This window comes from Notamacropus eugenii, chromosome 2, assembly GCF_028372415.1.
Source record: "Notamacropus eugenii isolate mMacEug1 chromosome 2, mMacEug1.pri_v2, whole genome shotgun sequence".
In the NCBI taxonomy this organism is placed as follows: Eukaryota; Metazoa; Chordata; class Mammalia; order Diprotodontia; family Macropodidae; genus Notamacropus; species Notamacropus eugenii.
The window spans coordinates 110,182,827-110,210,316 of record NC_092873.1 but is presented as its reverse complement, the minus strand read 5'-3'; the positions used below and the strand labels follow the sequence as shown (position 1 = coordinate 110,210,316).

General features: G+C 38.8%; 1 protein-coding gene across 1 annotated transcript in view; it reads left to right on the top strand.

The window, feature by feature from the left end:
* The first annotated feature begins 9,114 nt into the window (after positions 1-9,114).
* CLIC5 (chloride intracellular channel 5) overlaps positions 9,115-27,490 on the top strand; it is a 215,886-nt gene continuing 197,510 nt past the window's right edge. Inside the window, exon 1 of the mRNA XM_072642337.1 lies at positions 9,115-9,833. Coding sequence (XP_072498438.1) covers positions 9,186-9,833 — 648 coding nt within the window. The 5' untranslated portion in view covers positions 9,115-9,185. The remainder of the gene's footprint in view (positions 9,834-27,490) is intronic.

Below are 27,490 nucleotides of genomic sequence, written 5' to 3'. Positions count from 1 at the left end.
ACCAAGAGTTGTAGATTAGAAGCAGAAGGACAAGGGGTAAGAGAGTCAATAGTGTAGGACAGTGTTCTTCTGAAAGGGCTAGCATGCCAAGGGAGGGAAGTGTCATCAGAATAGGAGTGATAAACCTGTAAAAGAGACAAGGATCAAGGGACCAGAGGTCATGACAAGGATAAAGGGCAGCTTAAGGAAGAGGGTGGCGGCAGGATCTTCATTTATTCACTGATTCAAGAAATATTTATTAAGAGCTTACTATGTGCTGGGCTCATTGCTAGGTGTTAGGGATTTAGACACAAAAATCAAAATGGTCCCTACCCTGATGGAGCTCATTTCCCACAACATGGGCAAGTATATAAGTACGTCCAAAGCAATTAAGTGGAGTAGTCACTGGGAGGATGGAAATCAGGAATGTAGGAGGTGGCCTTTGAGCTAAGGATTGAAAGAAACTAGAGATTCTAAGAAGCAGAGGTGAAGAAGGGAATATATTTCAGGAAGGTCTGACTGACAAGCTGGGCAAAGGAAAGGAGGCAGGAAATGGCATATCATATGGTAGGTCAATAGGAAAGCTGGCTGGCACATGGAATGCATGACAGTAAGTAATGTACAATAAGCCTGGACAGGTAGACTGGGGCCCAGTTGTAAAAGATGTGAAATGCCAAATAGGAGCCAGTTTTTTATCCCAGAAACCACAGGAACTTGCTGAACTGGAGCATTGTGCTTTAGGAATATATTCACTTTGGCAGATGTGTGGAGGACGGATTAGAAAGGGGAAACTTGAGATAGGCGATTGCAACAGTTCATTGAGAGATAATAAGGGACTCAACTTGAGCAGCTGGGTGGTACAGTGGATAGACTGTTAGGCCTGGAGTCGGCAAGATTCATCTTCTTGGGTTCAAATCCAGCCTCAGACACTTACCAGATGTGTGACCCTGGGCAAGCCACTTAACTCACTTTCCTTATTTGTAAAATGAGTTGGAAAAGGAAATGGCAAACTACACTACTACTTTTGAAAATCCAGATAGTGAAAGGTTGAAGAAGTTGAATGAAGCCAAGGTAAAGAGTGGAGGTTTGTTTGTTTGTTTTTAAAGAATTTGGCTATGAGAGGAAGGCTCTAGAGATAGAGATAATTGGAGTCTGGAGGGTAAAGTAAAGTGGAGGTTCTTTATTTTTAAATTTTAAATTTTTTTTATTCTGTAACTTTTGCCTTTATTACATTTATCTTTTATGAAGACCTGAAAAACAGGTAGAACACACCATTTGATAATACATGAAGAGAAACAAAGTGTAGATTTTAAAGGATGAGAGAAACCTTAGTGTGTTTGCAGGCCCCAGGGAAGGAACCAGGGTGTGGGGAAAATTTAAAATGAGACAGGGAGTAATTGTGGGGGCAGGGAACCAGAGGAAATGGGAGAGGATGGGGTCAAGTGTACAAAGAGAGGGATTGACCTTGGCAAAGAGAAGGGCCTCTGAGGTCTACTCCAGCTCAAGATCTGTGATCTTATGATCTTATGACCCTTTTCATCAGAGACTGAAAAGGAAGAGAAAATGGGGAAGTATATTAAGAAGTGTTGAAATGTAAAGTAGGGAAGAAGAGGGAGTTCACAGCAAATGTACTCTATTTTCTCAGTAAAGTAAGAGGCAAGGTCATCTGCTGAGAGGGAGTAGGGATGGGGTATTGTGGGGTACATGAGGAATGAAGAGAAATTTAAGAATAGTGAGGGCCTATAGCGAAAAAGGTAGCCAATCTGAAGTGCATCCTATTAGCATGGCTATGTGGCGGCTTCTTTTGCCACAGTTCAGCAGCCCCTGGGTTATGAGGGACATGACTGAAAATGACTGAACAGTCCTCCAAATGTTTGAAGATAGCTATGATCTTCCTTCTTCCTCTCACCCTGCCTTCCTTCTCCACCTCCTCTTCTTCAGGTTAAATATCTCCTTCCTTCAATTGATCCTCATGTGACATGGACTCAAAGACCTACACCACAATGGTTGTCCTCATTAGAGCACTGGATCATGTTTTAGAGTTGAAAAGGACTTTAAAAGATATGTAATCCCATCCTTTTATTTTTCAAATAGGGATCTAAAGCCTTGGGAAGTTAAATGACTTGCTGATTCCTTGGGTGCTCTCTAGTTTATTTATTTATTTTATGGGAAAAGGACCCATGTATCCAAAATATTTACAGCAACTCTTTTTGTGGTAGCCTAAAGTGAAAATTGAGGGAATGCCCATCAATTGGAGATTAACTGAACAAGTTGTGGTATATGAATGTAATGGAATACTATTGTGCTATTTAAGAAATGATGAACAGGCAGACTTCAGAAAAACCTGGAAAGATTTATATGAACTGATGCAGAGCGAAGAGAGCAGAACCAGGAGACCACTGATCACAGAAACAGCCACCGTGTGAGATGCCTGATTTTGATAGATTTAGCCCTTCACAGCAATGAATGGACCTAAAACAATTCCAAAGGACTCAGGATGGTAAATGCCATCCTCATTCAGAGAAAGAACTATGGAGTCTGAATGCAGAGTGAAGTCAATTCTTTTCTTTTTTTGTTTTCTTTTTTCTTTCTCATGTTCTCTCCCATTTGTTATAATTTTTCTATGGAACATGATTAATATGAAAATGTGTTTAATAGGAATGTAAGAGCAGAGTCATATCATATTGCAGGCCATATTGGAGAGGGAGGGGAAAGGGAGGGGGAGAACATTTAAAACTTATGGAAGCAAATGTTGAAAACTAAAAATAAATAAATTTTTTAAAAAAGTTTTTTGGATTAGACCTATGAAGAAAATTTTATGGAGAATTCTCGGGGGGGGGGAAGAATTACTTTTATCCATTCAGATCTACATTTGATCTGCAATTTATAGTCTAAGACTATAAATTTACTGCACTAAGAGTTTGTGATTTCTTGTTGTTCAGGCATGTTTCAGTTATATTCAACTGTCCGTAACTCCTCTTGGGGTTTTCTTGGCAAAGATACTACAATGGTTTGCCGTTTACTTCTCCAGTTCATTTTACAGATAAGGAAACTGAGGCAAATAGAGTTAAGTGAGATGCCCAGGGTCACACAACTAATAAATGCCTGAGGCTGGCTTTGAACTGGGGTCTTCCTGAATCCAGGCCCAGTGTTCTATCCAGTGCATCACCCAGCTGCTCTAGTTTCACCTCACTGTGCCTAACTCAGGATCATAAAGTCAGTTTGTTTCAGAAGCAAGACTAAACCCCAACTTGACTTCACATCTGGCTCTCTATCCAATATATCATCTGTTTTCCTGCACGATGTCACTAGGAATTAAATACAATACTACAGAAGTGGTCTGACTAGGGAAGACTACACACCTATGCTATCACATTCTTACACATTCAAATTATGTTTCTCTTAATGCATCCCAAGTGCAGATGAGCTTTTCTCTCTGCCATATTACACTGTTGGCCTACGATAGACATGAAGTCAAGTAAAGAATCCCTCCCCCAATTTTTTTTCGGATTAATGAAAGTCTAATAATACTTTCCCTATTCTATACTTGAGAAGTTAACTTTCTGAACCTCTGTCTATTGTTTTACATTTGATCTCTATTAAATTTCATCCTTATTAGAGTCAGCTCAGTGTTCTAACCTGTCAAGAACTTTTTGGATCTTGATTCTCACCCTGTATATTACCTATCTCTTCTAGCTTTGTGTTATTTGCCAAATTTGATAAGTTCTCCATATATGCCTTTTTCCACATTAATGATGATGCATAAGACTGAGCAGAGATCTCTGCAGTATTCCACTGGAGAGCTTGAGAGATGATGAAGTTGTAGGTGTTACTGTTTAGGTCCTAGGTCAACAAATAATGGTCCATAGCCTGTGTTTGACCTGCTGCCTGTTATTTTTTTTTAATAGCGTGAAAGCTAAGAACGGTTTTTACGTTTTTAAATGGTGAGATTTGGCCAATAGATCATCATTTTCCAAGCCCTGATTTACATGACTGAGGCAGAGAGGGAAGGCAGGACAAAGAGTTGAGAAGTCTGATGAACTTGAAAGCCACATGATAGAAAGATAATAAAAATAAATATTGAAATCATCAAGGATGATGAAAGGAATTGAGATTGAAAGAAAGATTACAAATCATGTGCAGGCCTCAATGAGCAAAAAAGGAGAGTAATCTGAAAGTCATTTGAGGATAAAAAGAAGAGTCTATACATAGGGTCTTATTCAGATTGTGAGAACATCAGAAGAAAAGAGGTTGCTGAGTGATGGTAACAGAGGGATGATCTGGAAGAGGCAGTGGTAGTCAAGATACATGCCTACTCTTCTTCTTGGCTCTGTGAGTCTGTGGCAATAGAGAAGGAATGGCCAGTATTGGAGAGGATGGCAAAGGGATGTGGTATCATTAGGGGAAATGCAGGTTTCAGCTAGTGTCTAGAGATAGAAGGAGTGACAGAAATAAATTCTGAGGATGAAGGGAGATTTGTTAACAATAGACCAAGTGGTCCAGAAGACACAGTGAAAGGGAAGGAGAGAAGGAAGATAGGGACTGGAGAGGCATAGGACTGAGATGGATGAGGATGTAAGAAGTGGAAAAGGTAGAGCTGGGGTCTCTTGGTCCTTTCATATCATTTCCTTTAGAAGGAATCAGTCTAAGATAGGGACACCAGAGTTGTCAAACTTTATTAGGCATTTACAGAATCAGAGATTTATACCAGGAATGTACCTTAGGAGCTACTTAGTCCAACCCCCTTATGTTCCAGAAAACAGAAGCTAAGAGAGTGTAAGTCACTTGACTTACATATATACATGCCACACAATCTAATAAGTATCTGAGACAAGATTTAAACTCACTTGTGTCTGACTGCAAATCCAGCATTCTATCCACTGCACCATCTAGTGCTTGACCTATTGGGGTCAGAAAACTAGTGTCATTGACTTATAAGATAGTTGGAGAAATGAATTTATTCAATAGCTACTTTTGAGAAGGGCATTAAGAAACAAAAGACCATACTGGAAGGGGCAGGATCAATGTGAAGGGAGAAGGAATGAGTGAAAAAGTAAGGATTCATAATATAGATCTGAAAAGGGATGAAGGAAACGTCAATTTGATAAGTGTTCAAGATCCTAGCCTCCAGTGGTCACTGTTAGCTACCTAACTTTGAAAGGGAGGACCTGAACCCAACCTCAGTGTATGTATGGGATTCTGGGTAATAGAGTGAATGAATTACACTTTTAACTTCTCAAGGGTACAGCAGTCACCCAGGCTTACAAACTAGGTGTCATCCTCAACTCCTCACTCTCTCACCCCTTATTGAACATGCTGCCAACTCTTTCCAATTTTACCTTCATAACACATCTCATATATGCCCTTTCTCTCCTCTGACACTGCTACCACCTTTGCGGGCTCTCATCAGCTCACACCTAAACTCATGCAATAGCTGCCAATTGGCCTCAAGTTTCTCCCACTTCTGTCCATTGTCCACAGCTGCTCATTACTTCCTAAAGCTTAGGCCTGACCATGTCACCCCCTTACTCAATAAACTCCACTGGCTCTCCTACCTCCATGATCAAATATGGAATTCCCTGCTTGGCATTCAAAGACCTTCATAACCTGCCCTTCCCAGCCCACCCCCTGTACTTTTCCAGTCTTCATATAGCTTATGTGCCACACTGCCATGTACTCTGTGATTCAGTGACACTAGCTTCCTTATTGTTCCCATCATATGACACTCTATCTCCTAACTCTGTGCATATGCACTGGCTATCTCCCATGCCTGAAATTCTCCCCCTTCTCAGCACTACATCTTGGCTTCCTTGAACTCCCAGCTAAAATCTCACCTTTTATAGGAAGCCTTTCCTTGTTGTTGTTGGTCAGTTCTGTCCAAGTCTTCTTGAACCCATTTGGGATTTTCTTGGTAAAGATACTAGAAGGGTTTGCCATTTCCTTCTCCAACTCATTTTATAGATATGGAAACTGAAGCAAACAGTGTAAGTGACTTGCCCAGGGTCACAGGATCTGAGACCAAATTTGAACTCAGGTCCTCTTGACTGTAGGCTTGGGGCTCTGTCCACTGCACCATCTACCTACCCTATGCCTTTCCTGGTTCCCCTTAACTCTAGTGCCTTCGCTCTGTTGATTTCTCCACTTCATTCTATATATAGCTTGTTTGTACATAATTGTTTATGGGCTCGCTCGCGCTCTCTCTCTCTGTCTCTCTCTCTCTCTGTCTCTCTCTCTGTCTCTCTCTCTTTCTCTCTCTCTCTCTCTCTCTCTCTCTCTCTCTCTCTCTCTCTCTCTCTCTCATTAGACTGTGAGTTCTTTGAGAGTAAGGACTATTTTTATCTTTCTTTGTAACCACAGAGCTTAGTATGGTGACTGACATATAGTAGGCACTTACCACTTTGGAATAGTTCTGATTCCTAGGAAATTCTTTCATATATCAAGCCTAAATCTGCCTCTCTGCACTGTCTACCTAGTGAAGTCCATCTGTATTGGCACAACAAAGAAAGAGTTGTATTTGGGGCAGGTAGCAAAGGCAAGCAAGGATTAGCAGAGAGGAAACCATCAGATGCAGACTACAAATATAAAGACCCCAAACTCCTAGGACAAAATGGGAGATGTTTTGGAGCCCCTTGCAATGGAGACTGACAAAGAAGTCAACAAACAGAATCTCTTGCATACATACAAGGTGCTGTTCTAATCATTTAAAATATCAAAATGATTAATATTATTAATTAATAAAATATCAAAATAATAAATGATTATTGCAGGGAGGAAAACTCCAAAAAGGATTTGTTTTTTCTTCTTTGTCTATAGACCCCTCAAAGGCAGAGAGGCAATGCCTCTGAATCCTCAGCATCCTGGGTCATCTCCAGTCATCCTGATGAATATCTGGTTACTGGATTCAGATGGCTCTGGAGGAGAAGTGAGGCTGGTGACCTGCACAGCCCTCCTTCACTCAAAACAAAGTCAAGTGCAAGTCATGTCGTCATTTCCTTCTGATGGCATGGTCTTCTTTGGCAACGAAGGATGAACATACACCCTGCACAGAGTAAATTCCTCCTCAATAAAATGTTCACTGATGAATCCTGAAGCTACATAAAATATTATTTCCCACAGGAAATGGTAGGAAGGAGAGAGTGCTTATATAAGAAGTTAGAGTCAGGGTACTATATGAGAAGTAGCATAATATAGTGAAAACAACTCTAGACTTGGAGAAAGCCCAGCATCAAATCTTGGCTCTACTCTTTTCTAGTCTGTGTGACCTTTGGTAAGTCATGTAACTCTCATGAGCTTCAATTTTCTTGTCTGTAAAAAGAGGATAATGATACTTATACTCCCTGTCTTCCCTGGATTGTTATAAGAATCAAATGTGATGTTTACAAAAGAGATAAGGACAAGACCGCTGATTTCATTGATATTGCGAACTCCCAGGTGAGGTAATTTCCTCCACCAGTGTAAATCAGCATCTTCTTTAAATAGCCTTAGAGAATATGCCCTTGCTCACAGAACCAGAGGTTGTACTTGAACCCAAATGTTCCTGGCTCAGTGTAGGCAAAAGGTCCTGTAAATCTACATAAAGAATCATATAAATGACATCAGGACTAATTATCATTATCATCTTTCTTACTGACTAGACGTGTATCTAGGAAGGCTGAATTTGGAGACAGAGGATTTCAGTTTGGGTCCCAACTCTATCACTTACTACCTGTGACCTTGACCAAAACATTTGTCCTCCTTGGGACTCAATGGCCTCAATTAAAAAAATGTTATTGGTCTAGTTGATTTATAAGCTCTTATTGGGAAAGTCAGGCTACCTCTCTGAGTTTCTGTTTCCTTATTTATAATATAAGGAGATGGGTCTCTCAGGACCCTACCAAGTTTGAAATTTGGTGATCATGTCTATGAAAAGGAAATCACCTATTTTTAATCCTTGTGCCTTTTGTTTAATGTGGTCTGTGCCCATTTTTTCATCTTCCTGATGATTAACCACCTTGATAGGGAAAGGTGCTGCTAACTGATAGGAAATACAAATTCGATTTATCATCTGTCTGGATATGTGAAAGAGTTAAAATTCATTCATCATAGGCTCCTCACATTCAAAGATACTTTAAAGCCATTTATTCATTCAGAAAAGGGTTTCCTGCCCTTATAAAGAGCTATCTAGGAGTAGAGATTGGTTGTCAAATTTTGTCAAAATTTAGCAGAGGGGTAGCATAAGGAAGGAAGCTCTGTTTACCACAAGATGGCCATATGCTGAATTTGAGCACCTTCTGAGAAAATAATTCAACCTTTAGTTTACCTGAAGTACCCAGGAAATAAAGATATTGTGTATGGGGGGCGGAGGGGGGGGTTACAGGAAGACGGACACACCTACTAGAAGCAATGTAGTGAATCGAGAGCTAGTCTTAGAGCAACAAATTCCTATGTTCATTTTTGCTTTCTGACATAGACTGATTGTGTTATCTTGCCAAAGTCATTGAGCTTTCAGTGACCTCTCTCCAAACTTTATGCTATATTTATTTTATCTGTGTTTATATCATAGACAGCTATGTCATACAGGGGATAAAAGAAAACTGGGCTTGGAGTCTAGAAGACCCTATTTTACATCTGGCCTTAGACACTGTCTAGCTGTGTGAACCTGGGCAAATCATTTAACCTCTGTCTACCTCAGCTTCCTCATCTATAAAATGGAGATAATAGCACCTACCTTCCAGGGTTGTTGTGAGGATCAGAGGAGATATTTGTAGAGCATTTTGTGAACCTTGAAGCCCTATATAAATGCTAGCTATTTTTCTCATTATTCTTATGACTGTTAGTTATAGAACAGTTACTGACCTCATGAGTGGAGGGAATTTCCTTGCCAGGAGTTATCTAAACCAATGAAATCCCAGGTCTGGGCAAAATAAAATGAAATAAGGGTGGGGCAGAGAAAAAATAAAACTAGCATCCTAATTGCAAGTATAATTAGAAATGAAAGAGTTAACTATTTTTATTAGCTTTATCTTCCACCCAGTGGAAATGTGGTTTGCTGACTAAAGCCTTATGTAAATGATTGTTAGAGACCTGTCATATGTAGCTGTTGGTAGGTATTATATGTGTTCTGCAAATGCTGTTTCCTCTGAAAGTGTGTGTATGGTAACCTCTCTCACTATTCTGTCCAATCCTCTCCAGGCTCCCTTAAAGAAAGACAGCTCAGACAAATCAGGATGGAAGACGAAGACTACAGCACTATCTATGACATGATCCAAAAAGACGAGACATATGAGGTCCCTGATCAACCAGCAGAAAATGAAGAAAAACTTTATGACCAGGTTTGTGATGATGAGTTATCCCCAGGTTCCACCACTGATGAAAAAACTATGTACATCAATGTCCTGGAGACTCCAGGGAATGCTCAGTATGACTCTGTGTCTTCCTACTGGGGCAGTAATGAAGATTACAACATGGTCTTTTCTCAGCAAGAAGAGAGAAATTATGAGCTGCATAGAGAAGTCTATGAGCAGGCTGAAGATGCCCATCAACTGTCTGAAAAAGTCTATGAGTCTCCCAAAGACATGTACCAGCTACCTGAACCAATGTACCAGGCACCGGATGAAGCAGACCAGACATCTGAAGAAATTTATCAGCAGCCTATGGCAAATTACCTACTGGATGAAGAAATATATCCAGAGGATAAATCCAAGGAGAGGATTGATACAGGAAGGGGCAGAATTCTCTCAGAGGACACATTACCCTCTCCCACTAGCTTCAGTATACAGTCTACCAGAACGTCCACCAACTTGTTTTCCAGATATAACAGTTTGCAAGATGACAGAAACTCTTCCAGTGACCCAGAGATCTATCTCTTCACCAAGGTAAGAGGATAACCCTCTTAGATGTAGATGCTTAGGTGGTGTGGTGGGATTTTCTTTTTAAGGCCAATCATGTATTGCTGGACATAATAAGGTAAACTGAGGCACAATGTTATAGGCACAATAAAGTTATTAGTAAAGTGAATTTACCAATAAAATAGGTCTCAGATTCCTTGGCAAAGCTAAAACCCTGAGGTGAGGAATGTCTACCCTTTTTATAGTTTTTAGGGAAGTGCAGAATAAAGAACAGAACAAGTTATGGATTGATTAAAAGAACTTGACATCATAAATATGAAATCAACGTGACCGACTACAGAGCTGAGGCATGAGAGACAATAGAATTAGCTGAAAATTGGGAATGAGGTGCTAGCAGCAATCCTCTCTTTCCCTTCTGTGACTAATGTTTGAGTCCATATTCAAAGTTAGAGATGGTAGACAATATTTGGATTGCAAACCAGACATCCTTGAAGGATAGCTTGGTGGTGTAAAGACCAGACTCCCTGGAGTCCATCTGCTTCCTTAAAGGGTAAAAGTTTCTTTGGCATGAGAATATCAGTAATTAACAAAGGAACTGGATTTCTAAACTTAACTCATTACAGGCCCAATGAATTCTAAACTAAATTCAGAGACAAAGAACCGTGACTTAGGCAGTGGCAGGACAAATCAATTAACTGTAAATAGAATCAATTAAAAAATAATATAGATCCAATCTGATTATTCCAGCCTCATTGCCCACAACACTCAGAAATACTGCCTAGATGACATTAAAATATAATTGGGAAATATTGAATAAAAAAAATAACCATACCATAGAACAATGATAATGATAATAGGTGGTTTTCTAAGTTAACACACAGTTCTCAGGGATCCTTTTATATTGTTCAGTGGCCCAGTTTCTATTTGTGTTTGACGGTACTGCTACACAGTATCATAAACTGAAACTCTTTGCTAAGCAACAAAGTTAAAAAACAACAAGGACCAAGGATGTAGTTGAGTGAAGGAAAAGCTGAATGCTGAGTCAGAGGACCTCACCTTGAATTTTAGTTCTGTTAATATAATACTTCTATGACCTTGGGGAAGTCAATGCCCCCTCTCTAGACCTCAGTTTCCTTGCCTATAAAATAAAGGAATTGGCAGAACTCAAGCTCTAAGTGTGTGTTATGATATGATGTGATATATATATATATATATACATAAAAATAATATGTTGTGGTATCACATTATATAGCACTTTTCTCAAAGAAGTCCCTGATATGGGTGGGATGAGTGTTATTATTACCATTGTACAGATGAAGAAACTAAGACTTAGACTAGTGAAGTCACTTGGTCATGGTTATACAATTGGTCAATATCAGAGCTGGTGTTCAAACCTAAATTCCTCTTGATTTCAGGTCTACACGATGCTGTTTTTCAACAGTTGTTCAGCCAAGAAATTGATAGTCCCCAAGCCCATCCAAGTATTCTCAAATACATGAAAACATTTATTTTAAGAGCATGTTAAAATGCATCATTGGATTATATTTGAATATTTACCCTATCTATTATTAACACTGATAAAAAGGTTGGCTGTTTGCCCTCATGTGAATAGTAGTTGTACTTAAATGTCATTAAATATCACAAAGACGTTAAATATCATCGAAAACATAAAATGTTACTAAAAGCATTAGAATGTTAGAGTATGAAGGGACTCTAGAACATAGAATGTTAGAATGATCTGTCAGCTGGGAGGGACCTCAGCAGATTGTCTAGTCTAGTCTAAGTCCCTCATTTTATTGGTGAGGAAGCTGAGGATGATGGAGAAAATGGAGGCAGGCAGAAGGTCAGGATGTATTCTTGTCCTACTGAAATAGGGGACCCTGGATTCCAATTATGGCCCTGCTGCTTTCTACCTGACAAGTCACTTTCACATTTAGTTTTTCTTTCTTAGAAACTTAAGGGGCTAGACTCCATGATCTCCAGGAGTCCGTGCAGTTTTATATGTTAATCAATGAACCTAAGAATTACCTCAGAATTCTGTGTTTTGGAATAATGTAAGGTTTATATCTCTCCAACAAATGAAATTCCTTCCATCAATATGGATTTTTCTTTCTTTATTTTTATGACACTATAACTTGTGAAAGTCATCTTGGAAATGTTTCTCAGTTTACATTCCTGTGTATTTCACATGTTATATAGGGACTTAGCTCTTAGAATAATAAATGACTTTGGTCTTTGACCTTACCCTTTTGTTCCTGATAACACTATCTAAATTGGCATGTGAAGTAATTACTGCTTCAATTATGGTCAGGAAAATGATGGTCTGTGTTAATATTTAATGACAGTGATATTCAGATATAAATTTTCAATGGTCTTTGAATGGGGGGGCATGAAATATATATAAAATATATTATATGTATTATTTCAGGAATGAATAAATAATTGTTATGTATTAGAATGTATGTGATATTTCTCATCTTCTTCTGACAATGTTCACAACTGTTGATAATTTGAAGAATGAATATTAATGAACATCCAGGTGAATATGATTATGAACCTTACTCTAAAAATGTGTCATTTAATTCAGTTTACTAAATGTTTATTTTTAAAAATGTTGTTGATGTCTATGGTTTTTTAGATCACCCTCATTTCCCAAAATATTCCTTCCCCACTACTTTCCAGGGAAAAACTCCTTAAAATAAAGTATTTTTTAAAAAAATTTGAAAGCCTTTAAGGAAGAATTAATCAGTAAATATATTGATAACCGGGCAGAATAGGCAATGTTTTGCATTCCTTCATAGTCCTTCACTTCTGTAAAGAAATGAGTTGCCAAAAATTTCTCAAGCATTTTCTTTGCTTGCTTTACTTTAGAAATGGGAAGAAATACTTCAAGACTTCAATACTTAAAAATTGTGTGTATCTGTGATTAAATGATATCGATATGATTGGAGCAGATTGAAATTCATCTCAGCCTCCTCTTCCCAAATGATTCTGGTACCCCTTTCTTCCACAGATCCTTTTCTTTGGTGTGTGTGTGGAGGGGGGCACTTAATATTTTATTTTTCCCAATTACATGTAAAAAAATTTTAACTTTTTTTTCAAATTTTAATTTCCAAATTCTCTCCCTCCTTTCTTTCCCTCCCCTCATGGAGAAGGCAAGCAATTTGACATAAGTTATACATGTGTAGCCATGCAAAACACGTTGCCACGTCAGTTATGCTGCAAAAGAAAGCTTAAGAAAAATAAAGAAAAAGTGTCTTTGATCTGCATTCTTACTCTTTCTCTGGAGATGGATACCACCTTTCATCATAAGTCTTTCAGAATTGTCTTGGATCATTGTATTACTGAGAATAACTAAGGTATTCACAGTAGATCATTATACAATGTTGCTATTATTGTTCATGGTGTTCTGGTTCTATTCATTTCATTTGCATCAGTTTATGTAAATCTTTCCAGTTTTTTTCTGAGAGCATCCTGTTAGTCATTTTTTAAAGCACAATAGTATTTCATCACAATTGTAATACAACAGCTTGTTCAGCCATTCCCCAATTGATTGACATCCCCTCAATTTCCAATTCTTTGCCACCACTTAAAGAACTGCTATAAATATTTTTGTACACAAAAGTCCTTTTCCTTTTTTTTTTTAATCTCTTTGGGAGAGAGACCTAATAGTGCTTGATTGACTATTGATTTAGTCAGTTGCTACACAAATACATAACCATGCATACATTAGAGTGAACTCCTTCCCCTTCAACCCCCTTCCATCCTGCAAAAAGTAATCATGTCAGAGTGATCTTCCTAAAACACTACCTAGAATACAAGTTCAGCAGATTAAAGACTTAAAGTTTTACACCTTAAGCATCACTTAGTCCAGTTCCCTTAGATGAGAAAACTGAGGCTCAGAGGTTACACAATAATGACAGATAAATGACAGAGCTGTGCTATGCTGTGCTGTCAAACTCTTTTCCTACCATAACTGATAAACCTTCAATGCCTCCCTACTGTCTGCAATATAAAACCCATATTCCTTAGCTTAGGAAGGAGTCTGTTTCTCTCAAAATTCTGAAAACATGGTTGTTTGGTTGCTGTCCTTTGTTCTAGAAGAGGACCAAAATGACATCACCATGATAAAGTCAAGTTTCAAAGTGTCTGACTGTGACTGATCAGACCAATACGAATGCTCTACCACAGATTGGGCGCAGATAGTCTATGTGAACACTTGGGTGGATACTCCAAATTTTTGCATCCTACATTTTCTTTGTGTTGTTTCAATTCTGCTTTGCTCATAGAGCTCAGTACCCTTTCCGATGTGGGCTCACCTTGCTAAGTGGTCCTGTGCCAGTGTCTCCCATGTCACACAAGCAAATCCAAAGTTCTTGAGAGAGACCTTGAGAATGTCCTTGTTATCGCTTCTTCTGATCACCATGTGATCACCTGCCCCATGTGAGTTTCTCTATAAAAGTCTTTCTGGCAAGCGTACATTTTGCATTTGAACAATATGGCCAGCCCATCAGAGTTGCTCTCTTTGAAGCATAGTTTGAATGCTTGGCAATTTAGTTTGAGCAAGGACTTCAGTGTCTGGTAACTTATCCTGCCAGGATCTTCAGAATCTTCCTAAGATAGTTCAAATGGAAGCAATTCAGTTTCCTGGCATGGCACTGGTAGACTGTCCATGTCTCACAGGCATACAACAATGAGGTCAGCACAACAGCTCTGTAGACCTTCAATTTGGTAGTCAGTCTAATACCTCTTCTCTCCCACACTTTGTTTTGGCACCTCCCAAACACTGAGCTAGCTCTGGCAATACATGCATCAACCTCATTGTCAATGTGTATATCCCTAGAAAGTACACTACCAAGGTAAGTGAACTTATCCATAGCATTCAAAACTTCTCCTTTTGTTGTAACTGATGGTATGTATGGATGGTATGGTGGTGGCTGATGGAGTACATGTGTTTTCTTGGTGTTGATTATTAACATGGTAGACAACCCATGAATACTTACTGATTAGTTGATGTGTTGATCAGTATAAAAGCAACTAAGTTTGATGCTGTATTTCATAGTATAACCAGAGTATGAAAAGCTTTGAAATACCTTTCTCTTTTTTCCTTCCTTCCTTCCTTCCTTCCTTCCTTCCTTCCTTCCTTCTTTCCTCTCTCTCTCTCTCTCTCTCTCTCTCTTTCCTTCCTTCCTTCATTCTTGGGTATGTCTAGAAGTATCATCTCTGAGTTACAATTACGGGCATTTTAGTCACTTTCTAAGCAAATTCCAAATTACTTTCCAGAGTGGGTAGAACAATGCATGGTTTCACCAATAGTGTTTTAATGGGATTGTCTTTTCACAAAGCTTTCCATATTAACTATCTCAGTCTTTTGCCATCTTACCAGTTTCTGGGTGTGAGTGAAGCTTTAAAGTTGTTTTAATTTGCATGTCTCTTATTAATAGTGATTTGGAATAATTTTTCATAAGGTTGTTTATAGTTGCAATTCATATTTTGAGAACTTTTTTTCATAGTTTTAAGCACTTATCCATTGGGGAAAAGGTTTTTCTCATAAAGTCATTAGCCTCCATCTGTTCCATTATGATTTTTAAAGAACTGTTTTCTTCAGTGAGCTTTTCCATTTGGCTAATTCTGCTTTTTAAAGCATTTTTCTCCTCATTGGCTTTTTGAACCCCTTTTGCCAATTGAGTTAGCCTATTTTTCAAGGTGTTATTTTCTTCAGCATTTTTTTGGGTTTCCTTTAGCAAGCTGTTGACCCACTTTTCATGTTTTTCTTGCATCTCTCTCATTTCTCTTCCCAATTTTTCCTCCACCTCTCTCACTTGATTTTCAAAATCCTTTTTGAGCTCTTCCATGGCCTGAGCCCACTGAATATTTATTTTGGATGTTTGGGATACAGAAGCCTTGACTTTTATGTCTTTCCTTGATGGTAAGCATTGTTCTTCCTCATCTGAAAGGATGGGAGAAAATATCTGTTCACCAAGAAAGTAACTTTCTATAGTCTTATTTTTTTCCCCTTTTTTGGGCATTTTTCCCAACCAGTTACTTGACTTTTGGGTCCTTTGTCAAGAGTAGGGTATAGTTTGGGAATCTGTAAGATCTCAGTTCCTCCAAGGTGGCACAATCAAGCATGTACTGGTCTGGGTGCAGAGAGGAATTTTTATGCCCTAGCAGGGTTTCCTCTCCACAGTCACCTGGCCTCCAGTTCCACCAAGTCAGCACTGGGGGCTGATTTTCAGATAGGCTGGATGGACAGGGCCACCATTCAGTGTGAGACAAAGACCAGCTCCCCCAGGGCCTCCACACAGGGCAGAGGCAAAAATCAGCTCCTCAGTGCCCCCAGGGTTTTTATGATCCAACAGTGGATCTAGCTGCTGCACCTGCGATGTGGCCTCTGAGGTGGCTGCCTGCTGCCACCTTCTCCCTTCCTGGCCAGCTGAAAAAACCCTGTCACTGACCTTTGGTGCCTGTGGGTTGAGGGCTCTGGGAACCACTGCTACTGGGACTGGGGATTCTGCAACTGGAGATTCTGCCCCCAAGGGCTGTTCAGGAGCCACGCAGCCAAGGCTGGGCTGGGCTCCATGCCAGGCTCTGCTCCACATCCAGTGCAATTGACATTTCCATGGACCTTTCAGGTCACCCTGGGCTGGAAATCTCCCCCACTTTGTTGTTCTCCACTTCTGCTGCTCCAGAATTTGTTGAGAGTCCCTCTCTACAGGTTTTTTATGGGCTGTGTAGAGAGAGCCTGCGTATGTGTGCCTTTCTACTCTGCTATCTTGGCTCTGCCCCTGGGAAAAGGTTTTTTAGTCATATTGATAAGTGTTAATTATCCATATATCTTAGATATCAGACTTTTACAGAGATTTTTGAAACAAAGCCATTCCTCATATCTATAGTTCCCCTCCTTATCCTACCTTTGTGGATTATTTGTGTAAAAGCTTTTTTTTCCATTAATTCCAAATTATTGTCTTTTGTGATTAAGAGGCTGGCTCAGAGCCAGAAAACCTGGGTTCAAGTCTTACTTGTGACTTACATTCATTGACTATGTGACCCTGGCAAGTCACTTAACCTCTAAATGCCCCCAGGCAACTTTTAAAGATTGAAGATACAGAGAAGATGCAGACTAGTATTGGCAGAAGGAATTTCCTTATCTTGGAATTCCCTAGATCTTCTAGTCACTAACCCTAAACCTTTATTTTGTGTTTGGCTCTATCCCTTGTAAGGAGAAGAACAACTTCTCAGTCATAGCTATGAAAATTACCTGATGTGGGTCCCTTTTTAATTGTTTTTATGGTGTCTAGTTGGGTCAATTATCCATTTTGAATTTATTGAAATTACCCTTTCAAAAGCAACCATTGGAATATTTTGGGTTTTTGAGAACTTTTTGATACTTCTCTCAGTGGTGTCTCTTTCTTAATTATCATTTCTTAGCAATTACACACACAGGATGTTTAGCCCAGAGAAGAAAATACTCAGGGATACATGGCAGTTGTCATTAAATATTGGAAAGGTTGCCTCATGGAAGAAAGATTAGATTAGTTTTATCCAGTCCCTGAAGCAAAACTCGGAGCAGAATGCTAAAGTTTCCAAGAGGATGATTTAGGTAAGGAAAAACTTCTAAATGAAGTAGAGCTAAGCAAAGAGGAATGAATGGGCTACATAAAGAGGTAGGGAGTTTTCCCTCATTGAATTCTTCACACAAAGGCTGGATGAACTTCTGTCAGAGATGTTGGAGCATGTACTCCTTTTCAAATATGCCTTTGGCCATGCTAGTACCTAGTCTGTGAAAACCCTTGAGAAGACTGCCTGTTTCCCAAAAGTTACCCAGAGGCATTTCTTTTCCCTAACCTGTCCAGGACTCAGCTCCATGTCCATCTACACTGACAATATAGATTGTGTTTCCTGGCAGCCAGTTGTTAGCAAAAAATCAATGATAAATAACTTAAATTGATATTTATTTTAATTTATTTAAGGGCAGTTTGGTGTCACAATGGTTAGAGTGCAGAGCCTAGAGTCAGGAAGACCTGAGTTCAAATCTGACCCTAAACATAAATTAGCTGTGTAACTCCGGACAAATCATTTAACCCTGTTTGCCTCAGTTTCCTCATTTGTAAAATGAGTTGGAGAAGGAAATGACAAGCTATTCCAGTATCATTGCTAAGAAAACCCCAAATGGGGTCATGAGGCTTTGGACATAACTGAAAAACAACTGAACATCAAGATTTTCAATGCATTTTATATACGTTATCTCATTTAAGCCTTACTATAACCTCCTGAGATAAGTATTACAAGTAATATTATTATCTCCACTCTATAGTTGAGAAAATGGAGGTTCATAATGCCTTGTCCATGGGAAGGAAGGAAACAAGCACTTATTAAGCAATTGCTAGACACATTACAAATATTACTTCATTTATCCTCATGGCAACCCTGTATGGTCTGGAATACCTGGATTTATTTAAATCTTACCTCAAAAGCTTAATACTTGTGTAATCCTGGGTAAGTAATTTAATTGATTAATAAAACATCTGTAGAATCATAATTAAAACATCTGTAGAATCATAGTTAAAACAATTGTAGAATGTGAGGGTTGAGCTCTAAAGCTATAATCCAACGGGAATATAAACTAGAGCCAGTTGGATTTATGAATTATAATGGAAATTATTCTTACTAATAAAACTAGAGAGAAGCTCTGGTGTGGTCCTGGAAGGAAAAAGGAAGGAAAGACACAGAAATCAACAAGTCCCAGTCACACATTCACAGAAATACTGAAAAGGCCCCAAGACTTAGACTTAGAATGGACAGCACAGTTACTTGAACTAATAGCTCAGAGATTGGATCACCACCTGGTGGCTTGTACAGATATTGCATTCTATTTGGCTATTTCATTCCTTCCTTTTAGTGCCAATGGCAAAGAAGTTGTAGAAGGGGGTGTGTGTGTGTGTGTGTGTGTGTGTGTGTGTGTGTGTGTGTGTGTGTAGATGGGAAGATTGTGGGTGGGTGAGACATATATTTTATTAAACCCCATTACACATGTAAGAATATACATTGGAGGAATTTTATTTATTCATTTTACTTCCTGTAAAATGGTATCTCACTATGATCTATCTCTATCTGTGCACACTAAATGCTGAATATTGGGATATTTGGAAATATATTGGCCTGTAAAGATGTCTGGTTTCACAAGACAAAGAAAAGGTTGTTCCAGCTTGAACAAAAGCAGATAGTTCAAACAGCATCCTTGGAAACCTCTGTGGGGATTGTACAAGCTTGGACTTGTCCCATAAGCCCAGTTGTCATTTCACAAGACTAGGGTAGTATTAAAAAATCAATCTAAATGAGGAATAAGTTGCAGCTAAGATAAATTTCTTGCTATGAATTCCTGCTTCATCAAGCTGCTAATCAGTCTTCTCACATGAACCAGTGTTCAACTCAAAAACATCATAGGCACCAAAGAGTCTCTAATAATTTGCTCATAGTTTATTGATTTGAACCATCATGAAGATGTTCATAAGATTTAGAGCTGAAGGAACCTTAGAACATAGTTTTTGGAACACAGAGCTGGATGATACTTTAGAACAGAATATTCGAGCTGGAAAATATCTTAAATTTAGAATGTTAGAAGGTAGGATATAGAATGTAAGACCTTAGAACATAGACTGTTAGAAGATGGACTATCAGTGCTGGAAGATAACTTGGAAACTAACTAGTCCAACTCCCATCTTTTACAGAGGCAGTATAGAAACATGTGTAGACAGAGGCCAAGAAGACCTGGATTCAGTTCCTGTCTCATATAGGCTATCACTTAAACAAGGGCAAATCACTTAAACTTATGAACACTCTCAAACAACTAAAAGTAGAAGATTTGAGACAGCTTTAGATCTGAATTGGTAAAAGGAATTTCTTCACAGGGAATTCCTTCTACCAGTGAAATCCTAGATCCTCACCAATGATGATGATGATGTGGAAGAAGTGAGAGAAAATTAATTTACTGTTAAATTAATAACCAGTTATTAATTTGAGATCCAGTCTTTTCTCGTTTATTTCCTCATTTAAAAATAAAGTCAATATCTGTTAAAAAAAAAAAAAGGTCTCTGTAAAAAGTCAATCTCTGAAGGGCATGACTAATTGATTAGATTGTCCTAACCCTCAAGGAACATGGTCTTCAGTCTTAGGCAGGAGACCTTACTTATCTTTAGAGTGTAAGTAGAATCTATTCTAGATGACTTCTTGGCCTTGGGGAAAAGAGCTCCTGTCCTCATACCCCTCCATTATACTTTAGGGTGACCCAACTCGTGAAGGAGAAAACCAATCAGTTGTCTGGATGGAGTTGGCTTCCCCTGCCCAGAATGCCAGAGGTGACTGAATATCATGATCAAGTCATGTTCTCATCAGGAGGAGCTCACGACTTTCTAGCCCACCTCTTCTTTAAATGTCCCACCAATCACGTTTGATTTTCACTTCGCCTTCCCTTTTACAGAAGTATTTAAAGCATTCAATGCCTCCACTGGTTTCTTTAATTCCTGAGAGAAAGCACTGGTCATCAATTTATTGATTGTTGAGTAGTTTAATTAATAAATTGATTATTAATTACCCAGAAACTGTCTCTTAGGATTTTTCATTCATCACAGAGGAGAAGGAGAAAGAGGAGGAGGAAGATGAGGATGGTGATTCTCATTATCAGTCAAAGAAAAGAAAAAGGCCCTGGTAAGAGTCTATAGTGAAAAGACCACTGACGTCAGAATACCTTGATCTGAGTTTTGGCTCTGTTGCTCGGGCAGTGGCTTCCTCTCCTCTGATCCTCAGTACAAGTAAGGAGTTGAACTAGATGTTCTCTAAGATTCCTTCCCCAGCTCTGACTTTTTATGTTTGAAAGTTTCACTTTCTCTTCAACAAAAGCTTTTCTTTTCCAGAAAAACAACATCATCCTAATATTCTCTTAGAAACCTTGTCAGTTCTGTGACCTTAAGGTTACAAGAGAGTACATGATGTGTGGCAAGAGGGTGAGGATATTTCTGTAAAAGTTGGAGCAGGGTCAGAATCCTATTGTGTTGTGGTTGAGAGAATGCTATATTTAGGGTTGGATTACCTGAGTGTGCTCCTTACTAGCTATGTGAACTTGGGCCAGTCTAGGCTTCAGTTTCTTATCTATAAAACAAAAGGTTTGGACGAAGGGGTTCCTACTCTATAAAATGAAGGTCTTGGTGCTCTAGCCTTTAAAGCTCTGACCAGAAGTCAAGCAATTGACTCTTGGCCTCAGGATCTCCTGAATTCCTTTCTCTTCTAATTTAGTAACATTGGTGACTATCAAAGGAAGTGGGCTGTGGTTCTGAGGCCCAGTTGGCCTGAAGTCAAAGCATCTTGTCATTATATTGAACTTATGTTACTGAAGATATGGCAAAATATTTTTAGTATAGGTAAGAATGGGCTGCCAACTGCACCAGTGCAAGGATAACGTACACTGATGGAATCATAGATCTGTCGATACAAATTTAATGGACTTATTTTGTTTTCTAACATGCTTTCTACCCTCATCTGGATCAAGACATGAAGAGGTCAGTTGCTTTCTGTCTTCCCTGTTCCTCAATTTCTCTAACAGTGTGTCTTCTGCCATATAAGATTTCTTGTGCCCTAGGCTCTTGACCCTTAGAAACTGAGCAGTGAATATTCCAGGCTGATCTGTCTCAGAACCAAGCTATGGACAAGTCCATCTCCTCAGGCTTCTCCTTTCACCATTTAAGTTTGTGATGATTCTCCTCCAGGTATTTTGCTGCATTAAACTGACTTCCACACTCATCACTAAGAAGGACCTTATTTCCCTACTAACCCCTGAACTTCCTCACCCCTTTCACTTTTTGCTTTGCTATCCGTGGGAATTAATTATATGGAACAAGTGTCAGAATCTGCTGATTAGTAGTTTCATCCCAGATAAAGCCCATCTGATAGTTAAGAGACCAATTAATCATATTTGGCCAAAGGTTGTCCTTTCTCACTGACTTGTGCAGCCTTCTGGGGATGAAGGTTAGAAAGCTGTGCTCTAAGTCGCCTCCAATATATATGCCCCATTTATGTGCTCCATAAACAAAGTGCCTTTCTGAAAGCTCCATGAGTCAGTGGGGAGCTGGTAAAATCAGGTCCTTTTGGTAGCTGTCAGCCTCTCTTGGTTACAGGAGTTCATAATATGGCAATCACCAAGCAACCACTAATATAAATAGGAATATACATTGTTTGGGAAGCTCTTAAAGCTCAGAGGTTTCAGCAACAGTGACTTCCGTGGTCATTGGAGCCTGTTCATGAGTGACTGAAATGTGATCCTTTTGTTAGGGACACTGCCAGGATATTCTTCTCCTTCACCTACCTACCCCAGAGAGGTGTTTCCTTCTTCAGTGATCCCTAAGCATACAAAGATGTTAGGGGAAGGTTATTTTTTAGGGGTGCTATACTTTTATTGACTTAAGACCCTCCCTGGGAATTTGGGACAGAACTCTACAAGATTGCCTGCTACATTAGCATCCTTCCTTTAGGAGTCAGAACTGGAAGGGACCGTAATAATAATGATGTAATAATTAATACACTATTCTTATAGTGATAATAACTTTTATGTGTTTACAAAGCACTTTGAGTATGTTAACTCATTCGATCCTCATAGCAACCCTATGAGGCAGATGCTGGCATTATCCCCATTTTTACAGATGAAGAGACAGAGACACAGAGAGATGAAGTTACTTTCCTCAGGTATGCTCCTAGTAAGTGACTAAGGGAGGATTCAAACTCAGATCTTCATGACTCCAAATTCTGCACTCGATCCATTGTGCCACTTAGCTACCCTAGAACCTAGAGTGTTTGAGATAGAAGGAAACACAGAATTTAGAATGTTAGAATATAGGACACTGAATGCACGAAGTGGAAGGGACCTTTGATTGCATTCCCAGTTCATTAATCTGCTCCTTCTCTTTTCAATTGATGTAAATATTTAGAGATGTAAAATTTCCCCTAAGTATTGCTTTGGTTGTATCCCACACATTTGGGTATTGTGTCCTCTATGCTGTTGCTGTCTTTAATGAAATTATTGATTATTTCTATTATTAGTTCATTGACCCACTCATTCTTTAGGATTAGATTATTGTTTCCAATTAATTTTTGCTCTATGCTTCCAATGCTTTTTATTAAATATAATTTTATTGTATTATGGTCTGAAAATGGTACATTTAATATTACTTTTTCTGCATTTGGTTGTGATGTTTTTATGCCCTTATACATGGTCAATTTTTGTGAAAGTGCCATATGTAGCCAAGAAAAAGGTATATACTATGTTCTATTCACATTCAGTTTTCTCCAGAAGTCTATATTACATTAAACTTTCCTAAGATTCTATTTATTTCTTTGACTTCTTTCTCATTTATTTTATCATTTAGCTCTGAGAGGGGATAGTTGAGGTCCCCCACTAGAATAGTTTTACTATTTCCTCCCATAATTCATTAATCTTTTCCTTTAAGAATCTGAATACTATGCCATTTGATGCATATATGCTTAGTATTGATATTATTTCATTATCTATGATACCTTTTAGCAAGATATAATTTCCCTGCTTATCCCTTTTAATGTGGTCTATTTTTGCTTTTGCTTTGTCTGAGATCATAATTACTACCCTTTGCCTTCTTTACTTCAGGTGAAGCATAATAGATTCTGCTCCAGCTCCTCATTTTAACTCTGTGTGTGTCTCTTTGTTTCAAGTTTCCAACAACAATATTGTTGGATTCTGGTTTCTAATCCATTCTATTATCTGCTTCTTTTTTATTGGTGAGTTCACTCTATTCACATTCAATGTTTTGGTTATTAATTGTACATTTCCCTCCATCCCATTTTATTTTGTTTATCCGTCTCTCTAGCTTGATCCTGTTCCTTCTTTTAAGCCTACTTCTGATCACTGACTTCTTTGATCTGCCTTTTTTTTAATCACTCCCCACCTTTCTCTTATCCCCTTCCTCTTAGAAGGGATCTTTGAACTTGGAATGTTAGAACACAAGACATAGAATGACCAAATAGGAAGGTACCTTCAAACAAAGAATGTTAGGAGACAGGATATAGAATGTTTGAGTGGTGAGGGAGCCAAGAGACTTCTAATCCAATTCCTTTCTGTCATCATTCTGCCTCTAGCCTGCTGGGTGACCTAACTTCAAGCCACATCATTTTCCCAAGCTTTTTATAAAATGAAAGGGTTGTATCAGATTATGTCTAAAGTCTATTATATCTTGAAGACACTATGAGGCTAAAATCATATGAGTTCTATGAGGTTAGACTATGCTTAAAAACAAAATAAATGCATAAAGAAAATTATTTTTAGCAATGACTCTATGAACTTTTGAATACTCCCTCCACTGATACAGATAGCAGCCTATTCATACCTTGTCATTTTGGGCAATTTTGGTTGATGTCTTTTTGTAAATCCTTTATTCATTGAGAACCTATCCAAGACATACAAAGTCTTCCTCTGGTTCTGTTAATATCTTGACATTACCAGTATGGCATTTGGACTGTCTACTTCTCATTTTACATACTCTATGTTAGCCCATGAACAAAAGTAACCTATTGAAACAGTTACTAAATCAAATCCTAATGACTAGTGACCATAGTTTTAGGGAATCCACAAAGAAATAAGATCTACACTATGTTCTCCACAACATTAGAATAGTCTCAGTAGAGTATTCTCAGGCCATCTTGACAGACAGTGGGTTTCTTTTTCATTAAAAGGTCATCAGGTAAAGGTAGATGATCAATTTTGAAGTGTGTTGGAGGGAAGACTCTTTTTCAGGTACAGATTGGACCAGATAACTAAATTTCTTTCTAATGCTAAGATTCTATGATATGAGAAGGTATATACCATATGGTAGGAGAAGCACCAATTTGGCATCAAATGACCTGACTTTGAACCCTGGTTTTATCACTTACTATCTGTGTAACCTTGAGGCAAGTCACTTCCCTTCTCTGGGAATTTTTTTTTTCTCATCTGTAATATAAAGGAGTTGGACTTAGATGGGCCCTGGGAACCAACCCCCCACCCCAGTCTTAAACTAGAGTTCTCCAATTACAACTCAAGAATATTTATTAAGTATCTGTCTAGAAATGGGCTGCAAAGGATATCAAGAAGCATAAAATCAAGGATTTCACTGTTCACTTGCATAGATGAGTCTAACAATCATCAAAGAATTACAAAACAAGATAAGATCCTATATCCAAAACCAAATCCTGAACTGTGTAATTCAGGCTGCATATGTAAGTACTGATGGAATCCAGAGGAGACCTGGAGAGTAACTGGAGTTCATCCGAAAAAGCTTCATGGAGGAGATGAGTCTTACAATGGGCACTAAAGAAAGTGTACTGGTTTAATTGACAAATAGGAGCAAAGAAGATTCTTCTAGGCAGAGAACTTTATGAATCTTGTTTTAATCCCTTCCAGGTAGCAGTGATTTCTCTTTGGAGTGTCACATAACTCTTTGTTCAGTCTGTCTTAGTTACTTTTCTTTTTATCTTAGACCTCTGATTTCATCAGTGTAGGGAACATCCCATGGAGTAACCCCTTCTATCAATAAGGATCTGCAACAATTTTTTTGTTAATTAGTCTTAGATAGTTGCCTGGGAGAACTGAGAAGTTAAGTGACTTTCCTAGGGTCATCTAGCCATTAGTATTAGACATGACACTTGAACCCAGGTTTTCCTAACTTCAAAAAAGGAAGGAAGGAAGAGAAAGAGGAAAGAAGGGTGAGAGGGAAGAAGGGAAGGAGAGAGGGAAGGAAAGAAAAGATAAAGAAAAAAAGGAAAAAAGGAAGGAAGGAAACATTTATTAAATAATTACTATGTACCAGGTATTGTGCTGAGCAATAGAGACACAAATACAGGAAAAGGGGAAAAAAAGTCCCTGTTCTCTGAAAGTTTACATTGTAATGGTGGAAGAAAACACACAAAAGGGAGTTGAAAAGAGAGAGGGGAAGGGGGAAAGGAGGAGTGATAGAGTTACCTGGTGTGAAGAACATGGTTTTGAAGTCCAGAGCCAGGAAAAAAATGAAGGCCAGGCTGTCTACCTCCAAAATGGAAGAGTCAAAATGGAGAATTCATGATGAACGTACCAATGGGAGAATGGGCCTTAGGGAAAGATGGTACATATTGAGAAGGCCACAGGGACAGTTGGATGCTCCATAGTAAGGAAGCCCCACAGCTGAGGGAAGTTCCAGAATGAAACAGCATGATTTGAAAGTTCTGGAGTCAGAAACAGGGCTGGAACAAGGGTGGCTATTTCTTCACTATATCCTGCTGCCTCTTGTCTCAGCATTTATTTCGTTCTAATTTATGTCAGAGTCATTTATGTACAGATCTTAAACTTTCTAGTAGGTTTATTCTTATTACTCATACTATATGGTAAACTCCTAGAGGGCAAGCACCATGTCTTATCTAGTAAGAGGATTCTTATTCAGGTGTAGTTGGACTAAGTGACCTTGGAGGTTCTGCATAAGGCCTTTCCTCATTTCCATGATTTTCACTCCTCTCAGCCTCTTGAAATTAATTTGTATTACTTTGTATTTACTAGCTTTTTTTCATGTTCTTTCTCCCTAGGAGAAGGCAAACTCCTTTAAGACAGGAACTGTTCCTTTACACAAGTGGTCCTTCATGGCTAGGACATATTGGCTCTTTAGCTTTCTGCCTCTTCGAACCTCTAGCTTCCTTCGACATTCAGGTCAGGTGTCCCTTCCAGTGGGAGGCCTTTTCTAGCATCCCCTCCCCTCTGCCTCTCTCCAATGATTAGCACTCTTGACATCTTGAAATTACTTTCATACTGCTTTTTATGTAGTCTGTACTTATTTACTTATGTACATGTTGTTTTTCTCTTTGAAAACTCCTTGAGGGCAGGCACCATTTCATTTTGTGTCTCTGTATTCCTAATGCTTGACACAGTGTAAGGTAAATTGTAGGGCTTAATGAACATTGGCTGAATCAAATCTAACCCAGCGTTCTCATCTTACAGTGGAAAACACTCAGGCACAGAGTGGGAAAATGACTTATCTGCCCAAAGGTCTCAGAGGCAATAAGTAACAATTGTGTTTGGAGCCCAGATCCTCTGCATCCGGCTCCAGTGCTTTTCACACTATGTTAGGCTGCTTTTTAAATAACATTGAATTGTCACTGCTTCGTTCTACCCTAAGAGTAAAACCTTCTTCCTAAGGTACAATTAAAAAATCATTTTAGCAAACGACATTGAATCAGAACTTGTGAAGTAATTGACTCTAAGTAAATTGTTGTCTGTTCTTTGCTGATTGTGTATGTAGCATAGGAGCGATACAGTGCTGCATTTGGAGTCAAAAATTCTCATCTTCCTGAATTTGAATCTGGCTTCAGAAACTTACTAGCTGTGGGACCTGGGCAAGTCACTTAACCTTATTTGCCTCAATTTCTTCATATGTAAAATGTGCTGGAGAAAGAAATGACAAACCACTCCAGTATCTTTGCCAAGAAAGCCTCAAACAGGGTCATGGAGAATAGGACACAAAATCGTTGAACAACAACAACGTACAGCCTGCTTGCTCTGTCATTCCTGTGCTTCATAAAGGGTGTAGTTGAGTATTTAGAGACAACTCATAAAATCTTGATTGCAGGGCTCTTCTCATTGAGATTACTGAATGAGTTGCCTGGCC